The sequence below is a fragment of the Callorhinus ursinus genome, unplaced genomic scaffold (genome assembly GCF_003265705.2).
Source record: "Callorhinus ursinus isolate GAN/ISIS: 27379988/994484 unplaced genomic scaffold, GSC_fseal_2.0 scaffold13, whole genome shotgun sequence".
Taxonomy (NCBI): Eukaryota; Metazoa; Chordata; class Mammalia; order Carnivora; family Otariidae; genus Callorhinus; species Callorhinus ursinus.
This window is the reverse complement of record NW_027397075.1, coordinates 32,398,236-32,425,179: the sequence shown is the minus strand read 5'-3', so window position 1 is coordinate 32,425,179 and position 26,944 is coordinate 32,398,236. Positions and strand designations below refer to the sequence as shown.

The 26,944-nt window shown below is 37.1% G+C and overlaps 1 protein-coding gene across 4 annotated transcripts in view; it reads right to left on the bottom strand.

The window, feature by feature from the left end:
• RABGAP1L (RAB GTPase activating protein 1 like) overlaps positions 1–26,944 on the bottom strand; it is a 762,700-nt gene that overhangs the window by 652,240 nt on the left and 83,516 nt on the right. For all 4 annotated transcript variants that reach the window (XM_025877662.2, XM_073900045.1, XM_073900044.1 and 1 more), the window contains 4 exons: positions 25,412–25,622; positions 24,371–24,545; positions 16,710–16,867; positions 15,205–15,315 (listed from right to left, as the gene is read on the bottom strand). In XM_025877662.2, the coding sequence (XP_025733447.1) occupies positions 15,205–15,315; positions 16,710–16,867; positions 24,371–24,545; positions 25,412–25,622 (655 nt within the window). The remainder of the gene's footprint in view (positions 1–15,204; positions 15,316–16,709; positions 16,868–24,370; positions 24,546–25,411; positions 25,623–26,944) is intronic.

Here is a 26,944-nt window from a genome sequence, read left to right as displayed (position 1 = left end):
TGCAGAACCATATTCAAATATGAATACTTTCACTAAATCTTTTCAAATACAAAAGGAGAACTTAGATAAAAATAGAATATTAAAAATGATTAGAACAATCAAACTAATAAACTTCAAAATCTAACACTTGGCTTAATTACTGCTAAAAACATTTAGTAAATCAGTTATTTTGCTTTACTATTCAACAGGAACAAGAGGAATAATACAGGAAATTTAGATAATGATACATTATTTGGGCTTTTGCATATACCAGATATATGCATCAAAATCATTAAAAGAATTGCTGCAAGAGCCAGTCAATCCAAGTCTGTGAATTCATGTTCCATTCCTGCTTCTGTTGAGATCTTTCTGCTGCAAGCTTCTGGTGTCAGGTGGTGTGTGGTCCATGACAGACCTCTCTTGGCAGACACAAAAGGTTGGGTTCACCTACAGTTCCATGCAATTCAGGCCTGGGTGCCCAACACTCCCGAAAGGATGATCTCTCTCTTCCTGTTACCCACCTGCACTTTCCCATCCCCAGGCCTAGAAGATATTATGTTATGCTCTGAACGTGCTAAGAGAAATAAGAAGATGATGAGGAGATTAATTGCAATGGGGATGGAGAAGTGACCTGATCTGAACACACCAACATCATTCCCTTTTGATGGGCCATATCTCAATAAAGAATAAATGGTGGCGAGCCCACAGCTACACTGATTTGCATCCCAGTGACTGCTGTGCTCTGTCCTATCCATCCTCAGTGGTGCCTGATGCCTTGAGTACAGATGTGAATGTCTGGATTATGAACTTGGGTTTGCCATGAAGTGACTGCTACTGCTGCCTTTAAATACTTAGTTATACAGTATATAGTTTTGTTTTAATTAATAGATTTTTTTAAAGTAGTTTTAGGCTTTCAGAAAAACTGAGCACAAAGTATAGGGTTCTGAAATACTGCCCCAACCCCTTCCTCTACTATCAACATCCTGCACCACAGTGATACACTTGTTGAACCTACACTGACTTATCATTATCACCCAAAGCCCATACTAGACAACAGCGTTCACTTTTCGAGTTGTGCAGTATATGGGTTTTGACAAGTACATAATGACCACCTACATGCACCATTACAGTGTCATCAAAACAGCTTCTCTATGCTAAAATTTTCATGTTCCATCTATTCAACACTCTCTTTCCTCCAACCCCTGACCACTTATCTTTTTACAGTCTCCAAAGCTTTGCCTTTTCTAGAATGTCATACATCTGGAATCAGAGTAGCCTTTTCAGATTGACTTCTTTCATAACAGCATGCATTTAAGGTTCCTCCTTTCCATGGCTTGATAGCCCACTTCTTTTTAGTGATTATTCCATTCCCTGCATGTACCTTAGTTTGTTTAGTCATTTACATATTAAAAATCATCTTGGCTGCTTCCAACTTGGGGCAATTATGAATAAAGCTTCTATAAACAAACAAACAAGCAAACAAATGCCAAATGAAGATCTGAAGTTGTGGATATATATGTAAAAATTTGGAATTCAGAAGAGACCTCAGGTTTGAGATTAAAAATTTGGAAGTCATTCATCTATAGATATATTTAAAGTCCTATATCTAAAACGACTGGATGAGGTAACTAAGGGGTGAGTATGGCAGAGGAAAGACTGCTAAACTAATATCATCAAGAAGGAAAAACCTAATAAAATCTACTATATAAGTAGAAAGTTGGCCAAGAGCATGGACATTTCCTCCAGAGTAATAAGAGAAAAGGCAAAATATGTGGTAGAGATGAGATAAATTGGTAGACAAGGTCATGGTAATATCTAAAATTCTGTTTCTATTATCTTAAATAAGAGATTATTCATTGAGAGTAAACGTGGTAGAAGACATGGTGGACATTTAAAGAGAAGGTGTGAAACAGTCTAGGAAAGGGATGAAATAACTTGTCTAGCAAAATGAAATAGGGATGCTAGCAACACAAAGGTACACCTGAGGTTATGGTCATGAACCTCAAGGGAAGCCAATCAGCATGGCTATATGTCTGTTATTTACCCAGCTGCATTCAGTTATAATAGATATTGGTGCAAAGGAGCAGAAAGCTGGAATTAACTAGAGCTGGGAATATTCCAGGCGAGTGGAAAAATGGAAAAGAGAATAAGGGAGTTGTGGGAGTATAATTTATAAAGATAGATAATGGAATCTAAATTGGGACAGAGATAAGTAAAAAAGCAAAAACATGAAGTGAGTGATGGACAATAAATCATGATGGGACTATAGACTATTAGTCTCAGTGAGATCAAAGAATTAATGGAATTGAGAAAATGAGAATGAATTAGAGAGATAAAAGGTAGTGATCAGACAGTGGGATACCTGATACTGAGATTATTAAGGCAGTGCAATCAATGGTAATGACAAATTCCAGAGTATTACAGTGGAAGTAGGTGGTTGAGGGAGGGAGAAAAGATCTTCTTATCTGTAGATAAGAAGAGGTCAAGAAACTAAGAAGCTAGGTTATCAGAAAAATCATCTACATAGATATTGAAACTGCCATAAATTAGGATAAGCCTAATAATTAGAGAACGACAGTGAGCCAGGAGCTAAAATCTTCAAAGAATGATGGGAATCCCAAGGATATGTAGGTTACTGCAACAAGAGAGGATGGCAGATGGGAAAGTCTGAAAGCATCAACTTCAAAGCCGTGAGTTTTCAAAGAGGGAAGAGGAAAGCAGTCTGGAAGGAACAAGGACAAGCAAGAAGGATACTCCTACTTCTCCAGGCCAAAGATACAAGGGGTGGGAGGAGAGAAAACAGCCATCACTTGGAAAGACTGTAAAGGAAACAGGAGACTCAAGTGAAAACCTAGTTTGTGTAAAGTGAAGGTAACATTCAGAAATCAGGTTGAGGATGAAAGGAACTGTGCTGTGATGCATTATGAGTTCCAGAGTGTAGAATGGAATGTTCCAGTAGCTGGGTAAAGGTGGAAGATGAGAGTCAGAAGACAGGATATCCAGGGGATCAGGATTTGAGTATTGATGGGAAACCCAGGAGTCTTGGACTTCTTACAAGGCCTGAAAGAAATAGACAAAACAAATAGATTTCGGTGAGGCTGAAGATTGAGGGTGGGAAGAAGAAGGATCTTGGCAAGAGCATGCAGAGCTCTGGAATACCCTGTTTTACTCCAGTTTGGGACAACCAAGGTACACCAGTCAAAGAAGAGGCAGTAGTACCAGAGAAATATGGGCATCCTTTTCCTTTTATTGATGGGGGCAGGGGGGGCGGGGGAGTAGGAATGGGAACAGGATATATGAGTGTGGAGGAGTTTTTACTTGAAGTGCATCAAGGAAAGATAACTACTTCTGGATATCCAAAGACCCTCGGAATTAATGAGTTTGCAGAACTGTAAACCCAAAAATGTATCAACTATGCATTAGCTCATAACCTCATCTCACAATGCTACTGCTCCCTAAAAGACAAAGTCCAGGGCGCCTGGGTGGCTCAGTCGGTTAAGCGTCTGCCTTCGGCTCAGGTCATGATCCCAGGGTGCTGGGATCGAGTTCTGCATGGGGCTCCCTGCTTGGCGGGAAGCCTGCTTCTCCGTCTCCCTCTGCAGCTCCCCCTGCTTGTGCTCCCGCTCTCACTATCTCTCTCTCTGTCAAATAAATAAAATCTTAAAAAAAAAAAAAAAGACAAGGTCCAAAATAGCTGTCCTATATCCACATAAAGAGACCTTCAATTAGGCAAATGTTCATTTTCTACAATCAATAAAAGCTACATTTACATACACCCCCAAGGAAGAAAAAAGTAATTTTAAATGTGATTCCTGCATGAAAAACTAGTTACAACAAAATGCTCTTAGATTGGAGTCCCCAAGACCAGCCAGGTTCAAAGATTTGCTAGGAGGACTCACAGGACTCAGTATATAGTTGTATTCACGGCTATGATTTATTAGAATGAAGAGATACAAAGCAAAATCAGCAAAAGAAAAGGTGCACAAGGTGAAGTCCAGTGTCCTCCTCCCTGTGGAGTCACTGAGGACACATTTAATTTCTCCAGCAATGAGTTGTGACATGTGTGAAAAGTTGTTTACCAGGGAAAGTCAGAGACTCAATGTCCAAGGTTTACTGGGAGCTGGTCACACAGGCATCCTTTGCCTAGGACATAACAAAATTCCAGATTCCAGAAGAAAAGCAAGTGTTCAGCATAAATCATGCTGTTTCTACAAACAGTTTAGGCACAGTGAGTCATTCATCAGTTCTGGGAATGGTGGGAACCTTCCTGAAATCCAAGTTTTCAGATGCCATTCAAGAACCAGACCTACAAGTAGACCTTTAGGAATAGCAGTTTCAGCTCTACTCTGTTAACTCTCTTCTGCAGAGACTTAGCTTGATATTTACATTCTAAGTAAAGAGAACTTTAATATAAAACAATGCCATCTGTGTGTAAAATAATATAGATTCCTTAGGAGCTCGATTCCATTTAAAAGACTTACATCAAGTTATATAAAGCGTTGATCAGTTATCAAAAGCATAACCTTCTATAGTACAGTGGAATAATGAAGTAACTCACCAAAATATATGAACCTTAAAGAAAACATGTGAATATCAATTAGAAAAATCACATGAGAGGGGCATCTGGGTGGTTCAGTCAGTTAAGCATCTGACTCTCAATTTCAGCTCAGGTCATGATCTCAGGGTTGTGAGATCGAGACCCATGCCCTGCTCTGCACTGGACATGGAGCCTGCTTAAGATTCTCTCTCTCTTTCCCTCCACCCCTCCCCTTCCCTCTCACTCTCTCCCTCTTTAAGAAAAAAAACAGAAAAAAGAAAAATCATGAGAATAAGTAAACTTATTAAAACACAGTTAAAATAGAAAAAAATCAAATTAATATTTAAAGCACAAATACAAAATTTCACATATAACTTATTTAACTTTTGTTAACGGCCGAATGTCCTACTAAATAAAAATAACATTTTATGTAGTTTTTCCTCCCTCTTCTCTTCAAGTGAACCAAAGATCTTTAAAAAAAAAAAAAACTTCCACTATAAAAATGGATAAAACATTAGTATTTAAGCAATGCTCACTAGTGACATAAAATAATTATATCTATAGATACTTAATACCTCTTTGTACCTTGCCACCAAAATAAGTCATACAAAAGAGTCAAATGAAAAAGTCTTTAGGAATAGCAGGACACCCTGATTCAAATCTTCATGTTGTCTCTTAATTAGTTATATTTCTTAGCAAGGTAAAATAACATGCTTTAGCTTCCTTCCTGACACCATCACCAAAAAATTTAACTAAAAAGATAATTTACACTACAGGACTTCTTTAGTATGAAAAAAAATTGTGCATTAAACCTTCAAGATGGAAATGGACATATGGCAAAAATCATTAAATGGTTCTTATCCTTGCCATTAACACTATCCCAACAGCTTAAAAAAACCCACAAAAACAAAAAACTATCTAAAATAACCAGGGGCACCTAGGTGGCTCAGTCAGTTAAGTGTCTGATTCTTGATTTCAGGTCATGATCTCAGAGTCGTGAGGTTGAGCCCTGCATGGGGCTCCACACTGAGTGTAAAGCCAGCTTGAGATTCTCTCTCTCTGCTCCTCCACCCGCTTTAAAGAAAAAAAAAAAAAAAACTATCTAAAAAAACCATTTTCTTCCCAGCCCCCCCCCCGCCGAGAAAATGTATGTGAAACTTCATCTATGGGGCTGGTTGATTTTATCAGGTATTCATTCAATTAGTCATTCGAGGTCCAATTCGGAGAGAAAACACAGTAATTTGAACAGGGTAAGTTTATTATAGAGTTATTACTCTCCTAACTATAATAGGAGAGTAACGATAAAGAGAATTCTAAAGACTACCCCAAGGCTGAAGGAGAATACACCCAGAAAGAGCACACCTAGAACGAGGATCCTCTCCCTAAAGCTGGTATTCTAACCTTACTAGAGAAAGTATGATTGCAGTACAGTGGATGGCAGAGTTTGCTGGACTGCCTAGGCAAAGCTGGACCACAAGCAAGCAGGAAACAACCCACTTAGGTGCAGGCAGCCAAGTCTGGCAGGCACGTCAACAAAGGAAATCAGAGCTCCTGGTGTCAGCTCACTGGAAGAACGGTGTGAGGCCTGAGGCCCACAGTGACTATGTCTGCAGGTCCACAGGAAGATCTTGCTGAGCCAGGACCAGGATTCTGAGTTCGAGGAGGGAGTGCGTGCACTGGCTGCACAGCTGGAGCCTACCACTGGATGTCCCAGCGTCTCACAGCAAGAGCAAGAAACAACAGCAGCACACCAGACTAGAGACCCTTCCTCCTGCAGTGTCTCTCTAGCACCCTCTACTGGCTCAATTTAATATTGTGCTTGCTGCAAAAAAGAACTACAGAAAGCTCCACTAACATTAAAAAAAGGTAGATTTGGAACCAAGAGGCAATACATTGATAACTGGCATAGGATATAGTTAAAATACCCTACCTCTCCTATTTAGAACCCTAAATTTCGGGGCATCTTGGTGGCTCAGTCGGTTGGGCGTCTGCCTTTGGCTCAGGTCATGATCTCAGGGTCCTGGGATAGAGTCCCACATCAGGCTCCCAGCTCAGCAGGGAGTCTGCTTCTCCCTCTGCCCTGTGTGCACTCTCTCTCTCTCTCTCTCTCTCTCTCAAATAAATGAATAGAATCTTGGGAAACAAAAACTAAATTTCTTAAACCAATAAATTATTTTCTAATGTAAGTTGAGAATGTGGTTTATCCACTACGTAAAAATACAGATGCTCCTCAAGAAATTAAAAATTGATCTACCATATGTTCTGAAAATTCCATTACTGGGTATACAGCCACGGAAATAAAAATAGGGTATCATAGAGATACATGCACTCCCATGTTTATTGCAGCATTATTCACAATAGCCAAGATATGAAAACAACCTAAATGCTCGTCGGTGGATGACTGGATAAAGATGTGGTATGTGGGTACAATGGAATATTATTCAGCCATGAGAAAAAAAGAAATCCTGCCATTTGTGACAACAGGAATGGACTTGAGGACACTGTGTTAAGTGATATAAATGAAGCCGAGAAAGACAAATGCTGTACGATCTCACTTATATGTGGAATCTGAAAGGCCCAAACTCATGAAAGCAGGGAGTAAAATGATGGTTACCAGGGGATGGAGAGGGGGAATAGGAAAGATGCTGTTTAAGGACACAAACTTGCAACTAGTAGTAAATAAGTCCTAGAGATCTAATGTACAACACAGTGAGTATAAACAAAAATATTGTATCATAAAACTTGCTAAGAGATGAGATCTTATGAAAAAAATAATAATTATGTGATGTGATAGAGTGCTAACTATTGCTACAAGGGCAATCATATCACAATATATAAATACATCAAACTGACGTATTGTATGCCCTACATCTACATCATGTTGTGTGTAAAATATATTTCAATTAAAAAAAAAACTACTTCCACATTTGAACAACCTGGAACTCTCCTCAGCTAGGACCTGATAGTCTCTCTGTTCATGACTGCCTTGATTAGTCACCTTAAGTTAAATAAAGCTAAGTAAAAATCTCTTACCACTGGAAAAATAATTTAGAAATTATTACATTATAGAAGTATAGTATGATTTACAAAAGGATTCAAAAAGAGCTCCCTCTAATAGAGGTCTATAGATTGTACCAATGTGAATTTTCTAGTTTGTATACTGTACTATAATTATGTATGATGTTACCACTGGGGAAGCTGGGGAGAATGTCTATGCAGCCTCTCTGTACTATAACTGTAACTTCCTGTGAATCCCTAATTGTCTCAAATTTAAAAATTCATTTAAAGATGCGCTCTAAGACATCTAGAATAGATCAACTTATAAAAACATGTTACAGAAAACAATATGTTTTCATTACCAATATTTTTTAAAAGTATTTCTTAAAACATGATGCTGAAAAAGTAATAGCATTATCTACATACTTCTATAGTGCCACTCTCCTCTATCAGGTGCCAACAATGGAAGATATTGAAAATTCTGTTCAGTCCAAAGACTGTGAGATAGACAGAAGCTTCCAATTACTCACCTGATAATGCCAATAGTTCTTTACAAATTGTCACTTGAAATTAGTATCAGAGAACAATGAAAGGTTTTTTTGTATACCCTGGTTTCCTGAGGAAAAAGAAAGTTATCTTTCTATTGCCTTAAAAGAAAACTCAAAGATCTCAGAAAGAAAGAAAGAAAGGAAAGAAAGGAAAGAAAGAAAGGAAAGAAAGAAAGAAAGGAAAGAAAGAAAGAAAGGAAAGAAAGGAAAGAAAGGAAAGAAAGGAAAGAAAGGAAAGAAAGAAAGAAAGAAAGAAAGAAAGAAAGAAAGAAAGAAAGAAAGAAAGAAAGAAAGAAAGGAAAGAAAGAAAGGAAAGAAAGAAAGGAAAGAAAGGAAAGAAAGGAAAGAAAGAAAGAAAGAAAGAGAAAGAAAGAAAGAAAGAAAGAAAGAAAGAAAGAAAGAAAGAAAGAAAGAAAGAAAGAAAAAGAAAAAAGAAAAAAAAGGAAGGAAGGAAGAGAGAGAGAGAGGATGAAAGAAAAAGAAAGGAAGAAAGAAAACAAACGAGGGGCAGCTGGGTGGCTTAGTCAGTTGGGCATCTGGTTCTTGATTTCAGCTCAGGTCAGGTCATGATCCCAGGGTCATGAGATCCAGCCCCTCATTGGGCTCCAAGCTGGGTGTGGGGGTCTGCTTGGGATTCTCTCTCCCCCTCTCCCACCCCATTCAAGCTCACTTATGCTCTCACTCTCTCAAAAAATAAAATAAAACAAAACAAAATAAAATATTATGGAGATTTTGGGTCACCCACTAATTTTTTCTCATTTCAGGATGGAGAAGAATGATGTCCCTTAAGAAAAATTGTTAGTACATCTAAAGTTCTTGATTTCATAGATACACTAATTTCCATAAAAGAATAAAAGATGCAAATCAAACTAACATCTATGCAACCTAAAGTCAGTGAATTGAGCTTCTTTCTAAATAAAATAATAACTTGCTAGAGTGAGGTAAAAATAAATGCTAGGTAAATCCAGCAAAAGACCTTCAGAATGGTCACACATCAAATTAGATCAGCCAAAAATAATAAACAGAAGTTCTACCATTCCCCTACTCTAGTGATATCAAACCATATTAGAAAATTGTTCTGGGAGAAAAGAGCCCCAGGTGGTTTTTATTTTCAGTACTCCTTAGCTTGGAAATCTTTTCCTCAAGAAAATAACACAAGGAAAGGTACCTGTCAATCACTATTGCTAGCAAGTATGGCACCTAACACTTCAATCTCTCATTATATGGTTTTTGCTGTAAGCCAGCAAGCACAAATTGAGAAGTGAAGCTGAATATACTACCAAAATAAGCACATCTCTGAATCATTCCACAAATGATCATTTACCTTCCATAATGACATGTTATGTATTTTTTTTTAAGTATATGTAATGGTTGTATTCCCCAAAATTAGGATCAAAGTGATTCGTGGAAATCCTTTCTTTCTCACAGTGTGGCCCGTGTTACTCAGTACAAACAGAGTTATACGCTTATGACAAATCTAATAATTGTACTCTGCTTGCTCTATCAATATTTCATTTTGATTCACAGAGCAAGCATCAGGGCAGATCCCTGGGAACAGAGTGATTTGACAGACATCAACACGGAAGCCAAAAATCTCTTCCCAACTAACCTTCCACAAGGCCTGAAATTACCATCATCAAAACACCACTTCTTGTCAGGGAATTTTACAGAGGCCCATTTGCTAAGTATATATTGTACTATTGTCCTGAATCATTTTATTACAAAATACTAGTCAGAAAATTAATACAGCAAAAACTGAAAAACTTCTCCCTCACTTCTCAAGTGTGAAGCCTAATCAACAATCCATCTAAAGCATTGAAGTGGGTGTGATGTAACAGTGCTAGTAATAGTGTATTTTAAACATTACATAAAGCTTTAAAAATCCGTATCAATTCCGTAGTTTGCAAGAAATTTTTTTGCAATATTTCTAAATGTGATGATACCAAAAACCACAGAAATGTCAACTGGTCAGGCACAGAGATGATTGCCATTTCTGCTCTGGAAACACCAGAAGAACTTGACCTGACCAAATCCTCACACTTTCACATTTTAACTGGGGCTCACAATAATTAGGTTTAGGTCTTGCTCTTCTCACACATCTCAGATGACAATCATCTTGCTGCCTCCTTTCAGCTGTTATTGTTGGTCTTCTCTTCTACAAATCAGTCAGCTTTTTTCCCAGGACATGGTGCCCCTGAGTTCGAAGTCTCTGAGCTGTCATCTGGATACCCCAACATCTATATTCTCATTTTAAAATTCTGCTTGAAATACGACAATACCAATTCATTTATTTCCTAACTGGCTTAATTTTAAACTTAGTGGACAATCAGGATTTAGTCGGATACAGTCTTAAAGAGTACACACTCAGGAACCAGACGGCTTTGGTTTAAAACCTGGCTCTACCAGTTTCTGGCCAAGTGACCCAGGTTACATAAGCTCCTTAGCCTATTTCATGATCTGCAAAAATGGGGTAAAAATTGTAAAGCCTTCCTCACATGTTGTTATGACAATTGTAGCATGACCATCACAGTAAGTGTTCAATAAATGTTGGCTGTTACTATTTTCTCTCTTCTGTCCAGTTCCTAAATAAAGCTCAATGTAAAATCTAACATGGATCACTGACAAAAAAGAAAAAGACTATTAGAAATTTTCAAGATATGAAGGCAGTCTTCACATGTTCTCTAAACAAGGTAGGAGTTTATCAGGTGCAGTGTTCTATTACTATTACAATGAGTTTGGTCAATACCAAACCCAAATATAAAATTTTTATATACTTTTTTATTCATTTTTCAACAAGTTTTTAAAGAGGCAGTAGAGAGTAAGAACATGTATTCTGATACCAGATGGACTCAGTTCAAATATTAATTGTATGACCTGGGCAAGTTACTGAACCTCTCTGTGCCTAGTTTCTTCAAGTGTTTCTTCAAGTGTACAATGAAGACGGTAGTACCTACACCTCTAGAACAGTGTCCAGCACAGAAGTGCTAAGTAAGTATTAAGTAGCTAACTACAAAGTTCTGTGCTGCTAGCATTGTGCTAGATACTGGAGACTCTGAGATAGGTATTTGCCTTCAAAGAAGTCAAAACAGAAAATCTCAGTATGATTTGTTAAATATCTATATACGAAGGAGGCTTGAACCCCTGAATACACAGAGAAATGGATTCTTTTAAAATAAAAATATTTTTTGAAAAAAGCCCAAACATTGAAAATTAGCATTGATGGGTACACTGAGGTTCAATATGTTATTTTCTACTTTTTCATATGTTGGAAATTTTACGTAATGAAAAGTTGTTTTTGAAAATAAGTCATTTTCTCTTTCCAACAAGATAAGCCAAAATTATGTAATTTGGGGTTTTTTTCACACCGATGTCTTTGCCAGCAGCAATGTTCAAGATGCAGAGGTGTTAAGAATTCTCTTGATAAGACTGCCACCTAGTGGATTACCTTAAATTTCACCATTTACATTTTACAATTTTAAACACCTTAAATACCACGTATAAGCTAATAAAAGGCAAGTTTCTTTTTTCAAAAAAGACAAATCCGAGTATTTACAAAATTTCCCATATCACAGGAAATTCTGTCTGTTATGCTGAACGAAGTACTGTTTGTGGAAGAACCCTTAGCCTGAAGCAATCTGTCAAGTTTAGTTTGGATATTTATAGAGGTTATCAGAAAAAAACATGTTAAAATCGCTTCTCGGCCTTTTGGCTAAGATCAAGTGTAGAAAAAAACATGTTAAAAAAAAAGTGGGCAAAGAAACTTAGCATGGGTTTAGTAATTACTGCTGGATATATGAACACAGAGTTGTTAGTAACTACATCAACATTAATTATATTAAAATAAAAGCAATACAATAAGTGGTTATATATAGAATGAATTTTTTAAAATAATCCTAATGCTATACAAATAGGCACCTATGGCTTAGGTAAAATTGCTAACGATAGCAATATACACTGGTCAAAAAAGTGCTTTATCTCAGATACTTAAGCAGAAGTTGAGATAATGAGCTCTGGGAACATGCCTTAAAATTATTCAGAAAGTAGCATGAAAAAGATTATTGAGTCTGAATGAGGTTGGCTTTTGAATATGAGAGTGTGCAAAAAGCCCCATTTCTAAGTTATTATTTTGTGTAATATATTTAGAATGCATGTGTAAATGTTCAAGCTAATGAAGAAAACATTATAAGTAGGCCTTCAACTATTTTACCCATATTCATCAAGGTTTCAGGTTGACCAAAGTTGGAGCTTCTCATTAGGAAAAGGAAGGATTGCCTCGTATACAAGCATAGCATAAGCCTCTATAACAGAGACATAATATACCACTAATCATAAAACTCCAAAATTTTTCAATCATTATTAAGAGTTAAATTACTCAACACCTAATACTTCTTTGCTTTTGTTACAACCCGACGTATTTAATAGAAAACTGCCTTTTGTTATGCCAGAAAGGAAGTTCTGGGGGCATATCTTATGGATATAGGATGTGAAGGGACTCCCAGTGGCAAATTCTGGACAATTTGGACACCAAATAATTAAGTTCTGTAGTGAATTATAAAGTACTGTAGTGGGGAGGAAAGAAATTCAGGAGTCTATATCAATAACAAATAGGTAAGTGGAAAAGAAGGGAGATCTTTGGCTTACATCAGAATGCCAAGGGCTGACTGCCAAATCTAAAGAAAGTACAGGAGAGGGAAAAATGTAATTTTGCATTCCTCACAGTAAAGATTGGATCAGACAAGAATAAGAATCATGAATGAATGCTAACTCAAGAAGAAAATTTTGATGAGAAGCAGGATATTTTCATGTATCTCCCCCACAGACTGCTTACTGGTTGCAAGGGAGGAAAAAAAAAAGGAATTACAGGGAGAAATCAGACATTTTGACAATCAAATTTTGGCAATCAAAATGAACATCACCAGTGAGGGACAGATGGTTATCAGGCACCTCCAAATGTGATGCACTGTGAAGGAAACATCACCTATGCAGCAATAAATAACCTGGATCTGATCACACACTAGCATTAGATAAACCCCAAATTAGCAACGCTACATTAAAAAGAGGGAAAATGGGTGGATTCTTCAAAAACATCCATGTCATAAGAGACAGAGAAAGGCTGTAGCAGTGTTTCCAGATTAAAGAAAGCCAAAAACCTATGGCAACTAAATGCAATATCCGACCCTAGTCTGAACCCTGAACTGGAGAAGGAAAGGATGCTACTGGGTTAACTGACAAAATTGGAGACAAATCACAGGTTAGACAAAAAGTATTGTATGCTTGCTAAATTTACAGAAGTTGCTACATATAATGTGCTTATATAAGAGATATCCCTATCCTTATTTTTAGGAAATACGTATTTCCTAAGAAAGTATATAGGAATAAAAGGCCATGACGTATGTAACTTAAATCATTCAGAAAAATGATTTTGTGGGTGTGTCTATGCAGGTAGGTAAGTAGGTAGGTAGTGAAAGACTGAGAGCTAGAAGAGAGAGAGACTGAGAAAGTGGGTGCAAAGCAAGTGGGGTAAAGTGTTCCCAACAGGTTATTTGGAGTAGAGTACACAGGTATTCTCTGTACCATTTTCTTTTTTTACCTCGTCTCTAAGTGTGAAAATTGCCTACTTCCAAATAAAAACATTAAAACATCGCTATACCTACTGCTAACAACAACAAAAATTCTCATCATCATTCTTTCAGGACTAAAATATTCAAAATCAACAATACCTTTAATCTTAAGCTATTTTTCATGAATTTTAGAACTCACAATTATTTTTTATACCACTAAGAAAGGAAAAAAGATAACGACTATAATTATAAGACAGAATTATATAGCAGCATTTTTTCCTGTTATCTGGATACGAGTAGTAAAACCCAAGGGTGGGAACAAAGCAAATTCCTGACATTCTAAAGAACATTCTAGAGAGATATTTGGAGGCCAGTCACCCTCTCCTAGACATAAAAGAGACAGAGGTGGCCATAATGCCATCAGCCAGCACCTCAACTGGCCCCCACCCTCATCCTAGTCTATAGAATTGGGGTCATAGTCTTACAGCAGTCGGGATGAAGAGGCTTTTCTTTCTCTTGTGACCACCACCTTTGCTCCCACTTCTTAAAGCTAAGTGAAAAGGCATTTGATTTTATTTCTGGCTTTTTGCCACTATAAAAAGGGCTGTAATAAACATCCTTAAAATTATGTCCTTACACAGTAGTACTTTTATTTTCAATAGGACAGAGTCCCTAGAATGGGACTGATGCATCCAATTATAGGTGGGTTTGTTTTAATTTTATAGATGTTGCCAGATTATTTTTTCAAAAAGGATGCACACACACTTTACCATTTTCCCATATCCCCACCAGCTCTATGTGTTATTTCTGTCAATCTGTTATCTATCTTACTGCTACCTTAAATACATTTCCCTGTATTTGAATAGGGACATCTTTACATATATATATGTTTGTTGGCCATGTGAACAGCTTTCCTGTAATTTATTGAATCATACTCTTGTTTTCCCTTTTTTTCTGTGAACTGTTAAGAAATTCATGTATATTATAGATATTAACCTTTCATCTGTCCTTTACAGTACAAATACTTTTCCCAGAAATATCACTTGTTATTCTTTGTTTATAGTATCTTTTGTCCTACAAGATTTTTTATATGATCAAATATTAGCATAAATACATAAATGCATACACGTGTGTGTATATATATATGTGTGTGTGTGTGTGTGTGTGTGCTTATATACATAAAAGATACATATCTATCTTTTTTTAAGCCCCTGAGATCCCGGTAACTAAATGTACTTTTTAATTATCAAAGATGATTGAGAATTTAAGGTATTTGTCCTACACATAAATAAGGTCGGCAGGAAAAAGGGATGTAACTAAACAGGGTTGAAGCAGTTATTACTGGGGGGGGAAATTCATGTTTATTTCATCCATCAATTTAGACTTTCAATGAACCAGGTACATCTAACTTATTTAAGTGGATAGAGCATTGTGACTCTCATTCTCATTTTTAAATGGAGAACCTGAAGTATGGTGAAAAGCCACAGTGAGTAATACAGCTGAGATTCAGTAGTATGTCTCTTGAAACACAACAGCAATGTCAATACAAGTTTTTGGTAGCATTTAGTAACAAGCTGCTTACCTTTCAATAGCTAATTCTTTGTTAGAAAGTTGCTGCACTGTAATCACAATCTTCTTCTCTATTCCTTGTTTTAATTTGAAATAAAATTTGTCTCTATCCTTAGGCACAGGACTGAAATATGCAAAAAGAACAGAAATTATCAGTACAATAACACAATAAAATAATCTACTCCAAGGTTAGAAGCTATTCTGAGGTTCAAATGAGACAACACCCTTATTCTTAAGGTGCTCTAAACTCTCATCTTGTCAGAGCAGCTAACTATAAATTTTATAGCCAGAAAAACAAAGTCACTAATTAATTTTTAAATTGGATTTATAAGGGCCTTATACTTTATCTCTAACAAAGGTTAAAACCAAGATTCTTTAAATGACATCATTTCAATTTTAGATTTTAAATTTAACAAATTTAGGAATGTAGATTTAATTATTTTTTAAGACTCACTATTCTGGTTTAGCTGGTTGTGTGGTTTTAAGAGCCTTTAACACACTAAAGCCCAAGGCAGAACAAAGTGAGAAGAGTTTGCTTTTAAACATCTGCAATTTGAGATAACTGTAACATACTCAAGTAAATATAAAGATGGACAAAGAGATATGGATCAGGGACAACTTCAATTTTAGCCTAGGCCAGACTGACTATTCTTAAGAATAAGACAATAGGGCGCCTGGGTGGCTCAGTTGGTTAAGCGACTGCCTTCGGCTCAGGTCATGATCCTGGAGTCCCGGGATCGAGTCCCACATCGGACTCCCCGCTCAGCGGGGAGTCTGCTTCTCCCTCTGACCCTGCTCTCTCTCTCTCTCTCTCTCAAGTAAATAAATAAAATCTTTAAAAAAAAAAAAAAAAAGAATAAGACAATAAATGTCTAAAATATAGGTTGTTTTATCTGAAAAGAATACCTTGAACAACTTATCTAAGACTCAATGTCTCTATCTATTTAAAAACAGACAAAATAACTACCTAATGATTATTGTTAGAATGAAAGGCACATAGATGATCACTAAAGAACATAATGGTGCCCTATAATCTACTTGTATAATCTTCTAAATATACAAGAGAAGAAAATGGTTAAAGATCAAACCACCCAACACACTACTGATACCACTGAAAATGATTTTGATTAAGAACATTTTAATGGAAAAATTCTTACATAATAAAGTTAAAAGAAAAAAATTATGTATATACAAGTATATAAAAATATGCCTTAGAAATAAACAAAGGGAATAAATCAAATATTAAAAGTGGTTGTGACTGACAAAACTATACCTTTTTATTCTTTTATTATTTTACTACATTTTTCTATAATAAATATCATTATTCTTAAATACTGAGAAAATCATTTATATAAAATATCTGAAAGCATGAGAATAATGAAACATATTCATTCACCTGCCAAATATTTATCATGTTAAAGCTTTATACCAACATTGTATAGCTTCTGGAAGCTTTATATTAGCCAATACTATATTTTAGGCACAATACCAATTTTTATTCTTCCCAAACAACCTCACCTAAAGTTTCCTTTTCCATCATCTTCTTTTACCTCCAAGGAGACACTGAAGGTAAACACGTCACTGTCAGGAGTAGGAATAACCGAGTCTTTAACATCAGACACTTGTCTGGAAGAACGTTTGAATGCTGTGCAGAAACTATATAAAATTCTGCTTACCTAAAAGAATAAAAATGGAAATACCATTAGGCAAAGGTTTTAACTGCATTTTGATACCCCCCTCTCCTAATTCTTGAATCTATAACTTTCTATGGTCACAATTTACTTTAGCAGACATAATCTAAGCATACATTTATATAAGCTTATATCTATGTATTTATATATTTATGTTTATATATATTATACATAATATACATTTTATATACAGTTTGCTTCTTTCAACTCTAATATTTAAACATGGTAATAAAGAGGTTTAATTGAAGTTCACTAAAGGAGGTGTATTTATTTATAGATGTTTCTAGGTCTCAGAATATACCATATTGCCATAAATGAATCCTAACTGTCAGAATGGTGCTGGCTTCTAACTCTTCCCAATGAACACACAAAACAAGGTGTTAGCCTAGGTTCTCAGTTTCTCTTTTCACTTCCCTCAGCTTCAGAGAGCTAGATAGTGAGGCACAGAATAAAGTAAATACTGGTTGTAGCAATAAGTTGACATGGTAACGTGATTTAAAGAGATTCAACTGCTGTTACTCAATGTTGCTGTGGTGGGGATTCAGCAGGATTCCCAGCTGAAGTGATCTGTTTATTAGTGCTAAGCCAACCTGGTGACTACCAGAATAATATATATGTCGATGGCTTATACTCTTTCCCTAAAAAGGACTCTAGATCCCCCACTCTTTTAGAAGTTATTCTCTTCCTTGGCTCCAAATGAAGCATCACACCATCTCAAAATTGTAAGCTTGAAGCACAAAAGAACTTCCAAATTTCTCAGGCCACCCATGGGTTGAACAATGAAACCAAGGTGAAGTAAGAGTTTAACAAAGGTCATACATATTCTCACACTGGGAGATACAAGAGACTCCTCTAAATATGAACAAATCCTTCCCTGTAGATAAAGTGAATTCAAATTATTCGCTGAATTATGTGTTTCAGACTATAATATTTTGTCATTTGCTTGAAATGTCCACTTACAACAATAGAATTTCTTAAAGCATGGGGTCTTTCATTTTTCTGTTTTTGTGATGTTTATATATTCTGCCTTTTCTCATATACAGTCTATCACATTCAAAAATAAGTGGTCCTCAAGCTTCCCATAGCCACACTTACATCTATTAATCAATGATTACCCTAAACTGCCTTTCCATTGCCAAATTAAGTTTAACTGACTTACACACTTTTAACTGTGTAAGAACGCTGCCTGCCAGCCTGAAGTTCACATCTAGCAGAAGCATATTTGTACCACAGTGCTTATAAAATTTTTTAAAATATTTTAACGTGGGGCGCCTGGGTGGTTCAGTCGTTAAGCATCTGCCTTCAGCTCAGGTCATGATCCCGGGGTCCTGGGATCGAGCCCTCCATCGGGCTCCCTGCTCCATGGGAAGCCTGCTTCTCCCTCTCCCACTCCCCCTGCTTGTGTTCCCTTTCTCGCTGTGTCTGTCAAATAAATAAAATCTTTAAAAAAATATATTTTAATGTTACCCAATTATAATTTTATGTAAATGAGTAAAAACAACAAAAGCAACAAAGGACTGATATAATCCTCAGGCCTCAAATCTTACACAATTAAGATGATGAATTCACACATTCATTTAATAAATATTTTTTGAGTGCCCTCTGTATACTTAGTATTATTCTAGGTGCTAGGGATGTAAGCAGTGAACATGGTGCTTACATTCCAGCACATGTAAGTTTAATGTGCTTCGGGTAAGTAAGAAGGAATCATTAGGTAAGCCAAAAGCAGAAATACTTAGCCTCAAATGGATACTTATTTGATTTAGCTAAAAAATTTAAGTGTTAGAGAAGAAAACAGAAGCAAAGAACACACTAGAAATAAGTCACTGAAGGGTATGACTCAAGGTAAAGTGTAAATAGGAAACTTAAACTACTTTTAGTTGAGCACTCCCCACCTCCTAACATCAAATAAAATGTGAAGTCTATTGTTTACTTTTTACACATTGAACTTGAGCATATTTTTAAGAAAATATTATATGTGAATATAGAGGAATACCTGTAGATAAGTACTGATACATTAGTAGAGTCAAACCCCAGCCATATTTATTCTTTCTTCTCCTCTCCCATATGTTCTTCTAACTATTTCATTTTCTTTAAGTGAGAGCTAGCAGCAAGCCTGCCACATCAGGCCACGCCAAAAAAGTCAAGGAGTTTGACAAATTTTAAAGTAGACAGCAAGGCTCAGCAATTTCTCTTTAAAAAGGTTTTTAAGTATATGGGGCTGAGCCAGAGTAGTTGAGAATGATGAGGGCGGGGGGGGGGGGTAGGAATCAGAATACACTTTTCTCTTTTTGGAGGCAGGACGCAACAGTACATTAACAGCAATCAAACTGCATTTAATCCTCACCGTGTCTTACAGCTGCTACTCCCAACAACAAGGATAAAATCATTTGTGAATTTCTAGAATCTGTGAATAGCTGGAATGGTGACCCAAGGATTGGTAAGGTAGGGTATCTTCAGGAACAATGATTATCAATGTCTACAGTTATTGAAACAAATTGGGTAAACAATTACACCATGAAAAGAATATTAAAAACAAACACTATGGCAAACATTTCTATACATGTCACGCACACACGCGTGCACTCACACACACATACAAATAATCTAGAATAGGCATATTCTTTGAGGAAGCTTTACTGACAAATAATACAGTACAATTTTCCCCAGAAGGCTATACCTATAGAAACTACTAATTAAACACAAAAGTATCTGTTGGGGTTGTTTATTATGAGAGATAGAAGGAGAGCACATGTATATATGTGGAAAGGAGATACACCAAAACCTTAACTCGTGAAATTTTAAGTAACTTCTATTTTCTTCTTTATTTCAGTATTTTCCAAATTCTCAAATATGTATTACACGTAAATACTCCAGAAAAATGCTATTAAACAAAAAGGTCTTACTTAAAATAAATGACATAGCGAACTTTTCCAAGATAAAGCCTTTTTGTTAATATTGGTGAAAGATAACTGACTCTTAAAATACCAGGTATCAAGAAAATGTTCACCCAAGAAATAGATGTAGAAAAATCATTCTATAAAGCTCATCCTGAAAGATAATGTGTAAAGTTTTAGAAACAAATTATTCAAATATATTACTCACTGAAAGGAACTAAAATAAGAAGCATATCATACAAGAAATTTTTTTTTAAGGTGTATTTATTTGAGAGAGAGAGAAAGAGACCATGCAAGTGACAGGGGGTGGGGCAGAGGGAGAGAAACTCAAGCAGACTCCCTGCTGAGCGCAGAGCCCCACAGGAGGTTCCATCTCAGGACCCTGAGATCATGACCTGAGCCAAAATCAAGAGTCAGGCACTTAACCAACTGAGCCACCCAGGCACCCCTCATATAAGAAACTTCTAAAAAATTATAAAAATAAATTTATTTATGGAAAACACTAGCAACATAACTTCAGAATCAATTTCTAAAATAAGGTGTTTTGCTAAAATGCCATCTCAATAAATATGTTTAGAAATAATATTTTCCCATACAAGGAATAAGGTTTCTCTTACAGTAACATTTCAGCAATCCCCCTTCCCTCCCCAAAAAAACAGTGCATTAAGAATGAAGATCTTACAAATGATATCCTTGATATTTACCATGAAATACCTCTGAACTCCTTTAACACCAGATAATAACCATGCTTCTAAAATGTAACACTGAGAATTGCTAGTAATGGATAAGTATGTTAAAATATGCAAACAACATCAAATCTGTTTTGAGGAAACTAGTTACACTGACTTAATAAATTCTGAAAGGGAGTCAATTAAGCCTTTTAAAAATATCTTTACAAACAGTTTTGTACAATGTATCCATAAAGATGCAACAAGGTTATATGTCTCCCTGGCTTTTTTCACTATGCTTTTGGATATTTTGTTTTGGCTGCAATTCTTCAGCAGAAACAGTACATCACTTTCCCTGAACAAAATCATCAGTATCAAGAAACCTTGGGTTGAATCCCCGACTCTTGCCATAGGTAATCAAGATCCACTCCAGCAGAGCCCTACAGATGAACCTCCAGGGTCTATCAAGTTAAATGTATCCTAACCCTTCTGTGGGAACACCTAATCCTTATGCCAGGTCCCACAGAGCTATGACCTTCACTGGCATCCCCCTAACACTACCAGTGCCTGCTTCTTGTGGGATTTTAGGGTGAAATAAGAGTACGACAGTGACAGTGGGTCGTGGCAGCCATGCTGCTACTCCTGCTTGAGAAGTTATGATGTCTTCTTGCTTTTAACAGACAAACTTCTTCAGATCTCATCCAGGGACTCTGCAAACAACAGAAAACAAGTAAGTTAGTAACATCGCTGCACAGCACATATTTAGACAATAAGAATGTCTGTTACCTGCTCCTGAACTATTTTTGCCAATTGTTTGTGCCCATCAAGAGGGACCCAAAAACTAAGGACTAAAGCTGTGCCTTCACCACAGAACAAGAAACCTAGGAACCAGATAATGAGACAACCAGTAAATGCAACTAAAGACTTCAGATTAATTAAAATGGGTCATTATTTTTTGAGGGGAAAGAGGAAGATGGACATTCTCTGTATAAGGCACGGGTAAAACCCAAAGGTGGGTAGAATGTAAACTATATGAACGATAAATGGCTTTATAAAACATAATGAAAAAATCCATATTTGCTATTTATAATATTTAAGCAACAAGAAAGTTGTTACTGAAAATTATATGAGTATTCAGAGTCAGAGACTTCCATTTGAAACCTAGCTCTATTGTATATTCTCTTAGCCTTGGGATAAACAAAGGGTAACCATACAATTTATCAGCCAAATCAGAAACCTTTTGAGAATAAGATGGAGTGCTACAAATAATATACCTGGACAACAGATATAAACTAGAACTGCTCCAGGCATATGAGATCACTAATCAAAGTAAATACTATCTATATCATGGAGATTTTATGAATGTCAAGAAAATGCTTAGCACAGTGCCTGGCATAAGGTCTACATTTATACTGGTTATTTTTTTCATTTATAAATATCTCTCATAATAAAGTTTAATGACAAATGTCATGTATTTCTCCTTCAAATAATGAATTTTGCCACCAATGCCCCATAATGGAACACTTCCAAAAATGTACTCTAAAAAAAATTAAATACACGGACATCACTTTCTCAGAACCTTCAATATACCAAATATCCATTCTAGAAATACAATTAATACTATTTAAGACCATATCCAAAATGGTCAGGCTGAGAATTCCCCCACAGCTTTGTCCACTGCTTACCCACTATTAGAGCTCTCAAAAATGACACACAGTTCCCTCACCCATAAATAAGAGGATGCTATAATCCAAAAAGAGTTTCATACCGTCATAATTATGAAAAATGCTTGCAAGCCAGGTCCCCTTTCCATTTCCTTCTGCAGCAGTGTTTCTACCTCTCCAAGCAGGAGGTTCTCCAAGTCTTCAAAGTTCATTTCCTTCAAAGTTCCTTCCTTCCTTCAAAGTTCATTGTTGTTAAGCGCCAATTACCCAGAAACCACACAGGTGTGTTAAATGCTGCCAACAGGAAATGCCAGGACTCTACCCTCTGCTTCCTCACTTCTGTAGTGGAGTTGTAAGGATCAGAAATAGACCCCTTCATTCACAAACACACAGATACTCTTTCAACATTATTTATATTCACTGCCTCCTAAGTGCCAGGCACACTTGTACTCATTCACTCTCCTATCACACCTTTGACCACACAGTATATACATAAATATAGAAATGCTGGCATGAAACAGATTCAGATGTATTTTTTAAAAACAAAAAAAAACTAACTTGAACTTCTTATACAGACGTGGGTTCTGGCTCATATGGCTACAATCTAAAGTATGTGTGCCTATGCATGTTCATTTTAGTATAAATAAAATTAGTCACCAGGGCAAAAGAATTGACCTATCATTCGCACTTAGTATCAAACACACAGAAATATACATTTCTCTGAGTTCCCATGTTGTGGCCAGAAATAAACTCTTAGAAGTCCTGTTAATACAATGGTTTATGTTTCATGGTAAACAGAAAATAGAACAGCTGTTTTTAGCATTTCCTGCTGACAAATTATATTTCCAAAAGCAAACACACCTTAGCTTTGCCCATCCAAGCAAATTTATTAATGCCTTTAAAATGGTTGTAAGTGCTAAAGTTCTAAAAGTACAACCTAGGGGCACCTGGGTGGCTCAGTTGTTAAGCGTCTGCCTTTGGCTCAGGTCATGATCCCAGGGTCCTAGGATCGAGCCCCGCATCAGGCTCCCTGCTCGGTGGGAAGCCTGCTTCTCCCTTTCCCACTCCCCCTGCTTGTGTTCTCTCTCTCACTGTCTCTCTCTCTCTGTCAAATAAATAAATAAATAAATAAAATCTTTTAAAAAAAATAAATAAAAGTACAACCTAATTACACTTGAAACTAATATAATGCTGCATGTTAACTATACTGGAATTTTTTTAAGTTTTTGTATTTATTTAAGTAATCTCTAAACCAAACGTGGGGCTCAAACTCACAACCCTGAGGTCAAGAGCTGTACATTCTACAGACTGAGCCAGCCAGGCACCCCAACTACACTGGAATTTTTTTTTTAAAGTGCAATCTATTTTTAATTTGGGGAGAATCCAACAAATACAGAAAAGGCAATTTCTCCATGTATTTAACAACCACTTCTCCAGGCTCAGAATAAACCAGTTAGTAATTACTAAGAGGAACATAACTAGCATCTTCAAAAAAATACAAGTTGATATCCATGCTACAGGTGAGATTTGTATTTTTTTAAAAGATTTTATTTATTTATTTGACAGAGAGAGAGAAAAAGTATGCACGCATAAGCAGGGAGAGCAGGAGAGAAGCAGGATCCCCGCTGAGCAGGGAGCCTGACCTGGGGCTCGATCTCAGGACCCTGGGATCGCGACCTGAGCTGAAGATCAACACTTAACTGACTGAGCCCCCCAGGCACCCCGAGATTTGTATTTTTAATTAGGCCAGTTCCATAGAGCAAAAGTCATCCTCTGAGGGAATGAACATAACAAATAATCAGTGAAAACCACAGATTTCAATGAAGCAATCTTAGTCCAATACCTACATGAAAGCAATATGCAACCATCAGTCCAGCAGAAAACATGTTTTGTTATAGATGCTTTTAAAAAAGTCACATGGACAAATCAACTTGGGAAAAATAACAAAAGAGGTCCTTCTAAGCCTGAGCAATTACTACCATGGTAGGGTAGGAGGAGAGTTCATCAAGTAGGATTTTTCTGTTACATCTGTTTAGCTGAGAGTGCCCTACCTATGATACTTCAATGCACAGTTATCAGATTTAGTTTTCCACATTTAGTTCCATACCATTAAATATTAACTCTCTCTTTAGAAATCTCCAAATTTATGTAATAGAGTATATAGTGATACATAATAATTTATACAACAGTGAGACCAGGGTTCAAAAATATTACCCTAATTCATCTTGATAGCAAATTGCTACAATATATTATACTTACAGCCTCTTTAATTTCACAAGAGAAAACATGTATCTGAAATTCTTCTGAACCATGGGAACTCTCTGTAAATGCAAAGCAATTGCTCTCTGTTGTCCCATCATGTCCACGTGCACAGAATAACACCTTATAGATCGGAAAAGAAGCTAACTCCACATTGTTGGATTGGTCTATAATTCTACAGAAAAGTGATAAAAAATAAGACAAAATATTAACTATCAAAGAACAAAAGCAAACAGTTCTATTATACTAATGACATATATACATAATTATCTTAAAACCACAAAAACTGGTTATAATGTATTAAAATATTTTGCTATGTTTGTATATACACGTATATGTGTGTATATATGTACATATATACATATTTATACACATACACACACACAAATTCTTCAACTTCTTTTAACAATTACTTAATTTTTGTATCTATGATGCAATTCATTTACTCCCAAAGGCAAGTATACATTACCTGGTAAGATCTATGTCACCCATCCCCAATTGCTAGCCTTGTTCTGCTATGGCATTCATTTCTATTTACAACAGCACCTATAAGTTTATCTAAGACCTAGGTCATTGTTCGACCAAGATGTCTCTTACCCAAAACAACAAAGGTCAGAGTGGTTCCAAAGTTAAACAATAGAAGTTAAAAGGAGTTTGTGGCATTTAGGAGTAAATAACTCTCTGACTTTCCCTATGTAAATCCTAAGCCCTAGATTGATCACCCAGGCACCCCTCACTCTAGTTCTTGAACCACAGTTATATGACAAGGCGAAGGCAGGTTTTTATGTTCCTTCCAAAGAAACACAAATTATAGGTATGTTTAAAGTTCTATTTCCATTTATAATATTCTAAGCATAATTTTGTAAAGGGATCTCATAAATAAGGAACACGGTCTAAGCCTAAACATGTGTATTTTTCATGTCTATAGAGTAAAAGTGAATTCACAGTAAGTCCTAGGCCTCATTTATGATATAACATCATCACCACCATGCAAAAAATTTCATACATGTCTAGGGGAAATAAAAAAAGACTAGAGCTTACCTCACAGAACCTTCTGGAACATTTGGCACATACAGAGTAACAGGAAAGGGATGCTGACTGGAAGATTTCATAGTTGCCATTGCCCGTAGAGCCTCCACTTCATTACGTGGGGAAGAAACCTTCATACATCCTAAGTAGGTCAGTTTGTTAAATAAAACACTATCTTCTTCAGGTAATCCACTTGGAGAAGACGGTCTGGGTGTAGAAATTTCTAAAGAAAAACACATACACACCCACTCAAAGGTTAATGGAAAACTTCACAGTATAATTTCACCTACTGCCCAAAAACAAATGAAAAACTGCAAACAAAATTTAGGTCTGTGTTTTCACTTCTTTTGATGTTTATGCTACATCTTAATTCTGAGTTCTGGAATTTTGTACTTTCAAAGCCTCTCAAAGTATTATCTTACTTAGCTATAACTTCTTTAGAGGAAAAGGGAAAAAAATTACAGAGTTCAAATGATGTAGAACAGGAGGGGCGGAGCAAGTTGGCGGAGGAGTAGGAGACCTGGATTTCGTCTGGTCTCAGGAATTCCGCTGAATAGGGATCAAACCATTCTGAACACCTATGAACCCAAGAGGAGATCGAAGAAAAGAATAGCAGCAACTCTCTGAACAGAAAAGCGACCACTCTCTGGAAAGTAGGCCCAGTGGAGAAGTGAATCCGAGGCGATATGCGAGAGGACAGATGGCGGAGGAGGGGGCCTCCATCGGCCGCTTCTGGCAAGTGATAGAGCCTCTAGCACAAAATCGGAACTTTCAGAAGTAGGCTCCATGGAGGGATGTCGCTTCAGTGGCTAAGCTGGGGGTGGAACCCTCGCGGGACAGTGTGGTCTCAGGACCCTCAGGGTCACAGAAAGACCGGAGGTGCCAGAGATCAGCGGAGCTCCCAGGTGTCGGAGCGGGAAGCTGCAGAGACAGAGCTGAGGAGCAAGCTCTCAGCTCAGGGTTGCCATAAAATGTGATGGGTGACAGTCAGGCCACTGCTCCTCCAGCAAGGACCCAACAAGCAGCAGATCCGGGGAGACGCCCCTCCCTCCCCGGGGGGGAAGCGGCACGGGAGCGCACCGCAGGGATCTGCTGGGTTTGGAGAGTTCACGCGGGCCGGGTGCCAGAGATAGGAACGCTCTGTCGCGGGCCGGGTGAGCATGGAGTGCGGCCGGAGACCAGGGAGAGGGGAGTGACTGACTGCCTTTCTCTGGGGGCGCACTGAGGAGCAGGGCCCCGAGTTCTCCGCTCCTCCAGCAGAGACTGGGAGGCTGCCATTTTCATTCTTGTCCTCCAAAGCTGTACAGAAGGCTTGCAGGGAACAAAAGCTCCCGAGAGCAACCCCGGAGCAGATTACTTAGACCAGACTGGCAAGGGCGTGGCAATTCCGCCTCCAGCAAAGACATTTGGGAACCATGGCAACAGGCCCCTCCCCCAGAAGATCAGCACGAACAGCCAGCCAAGACCAAGTTTACCGATCAAGGAGAACGGGAGAACTCCAGCGCTAGGGGAATACTGCACATAGAATTCATGGCTTTTTTTTTT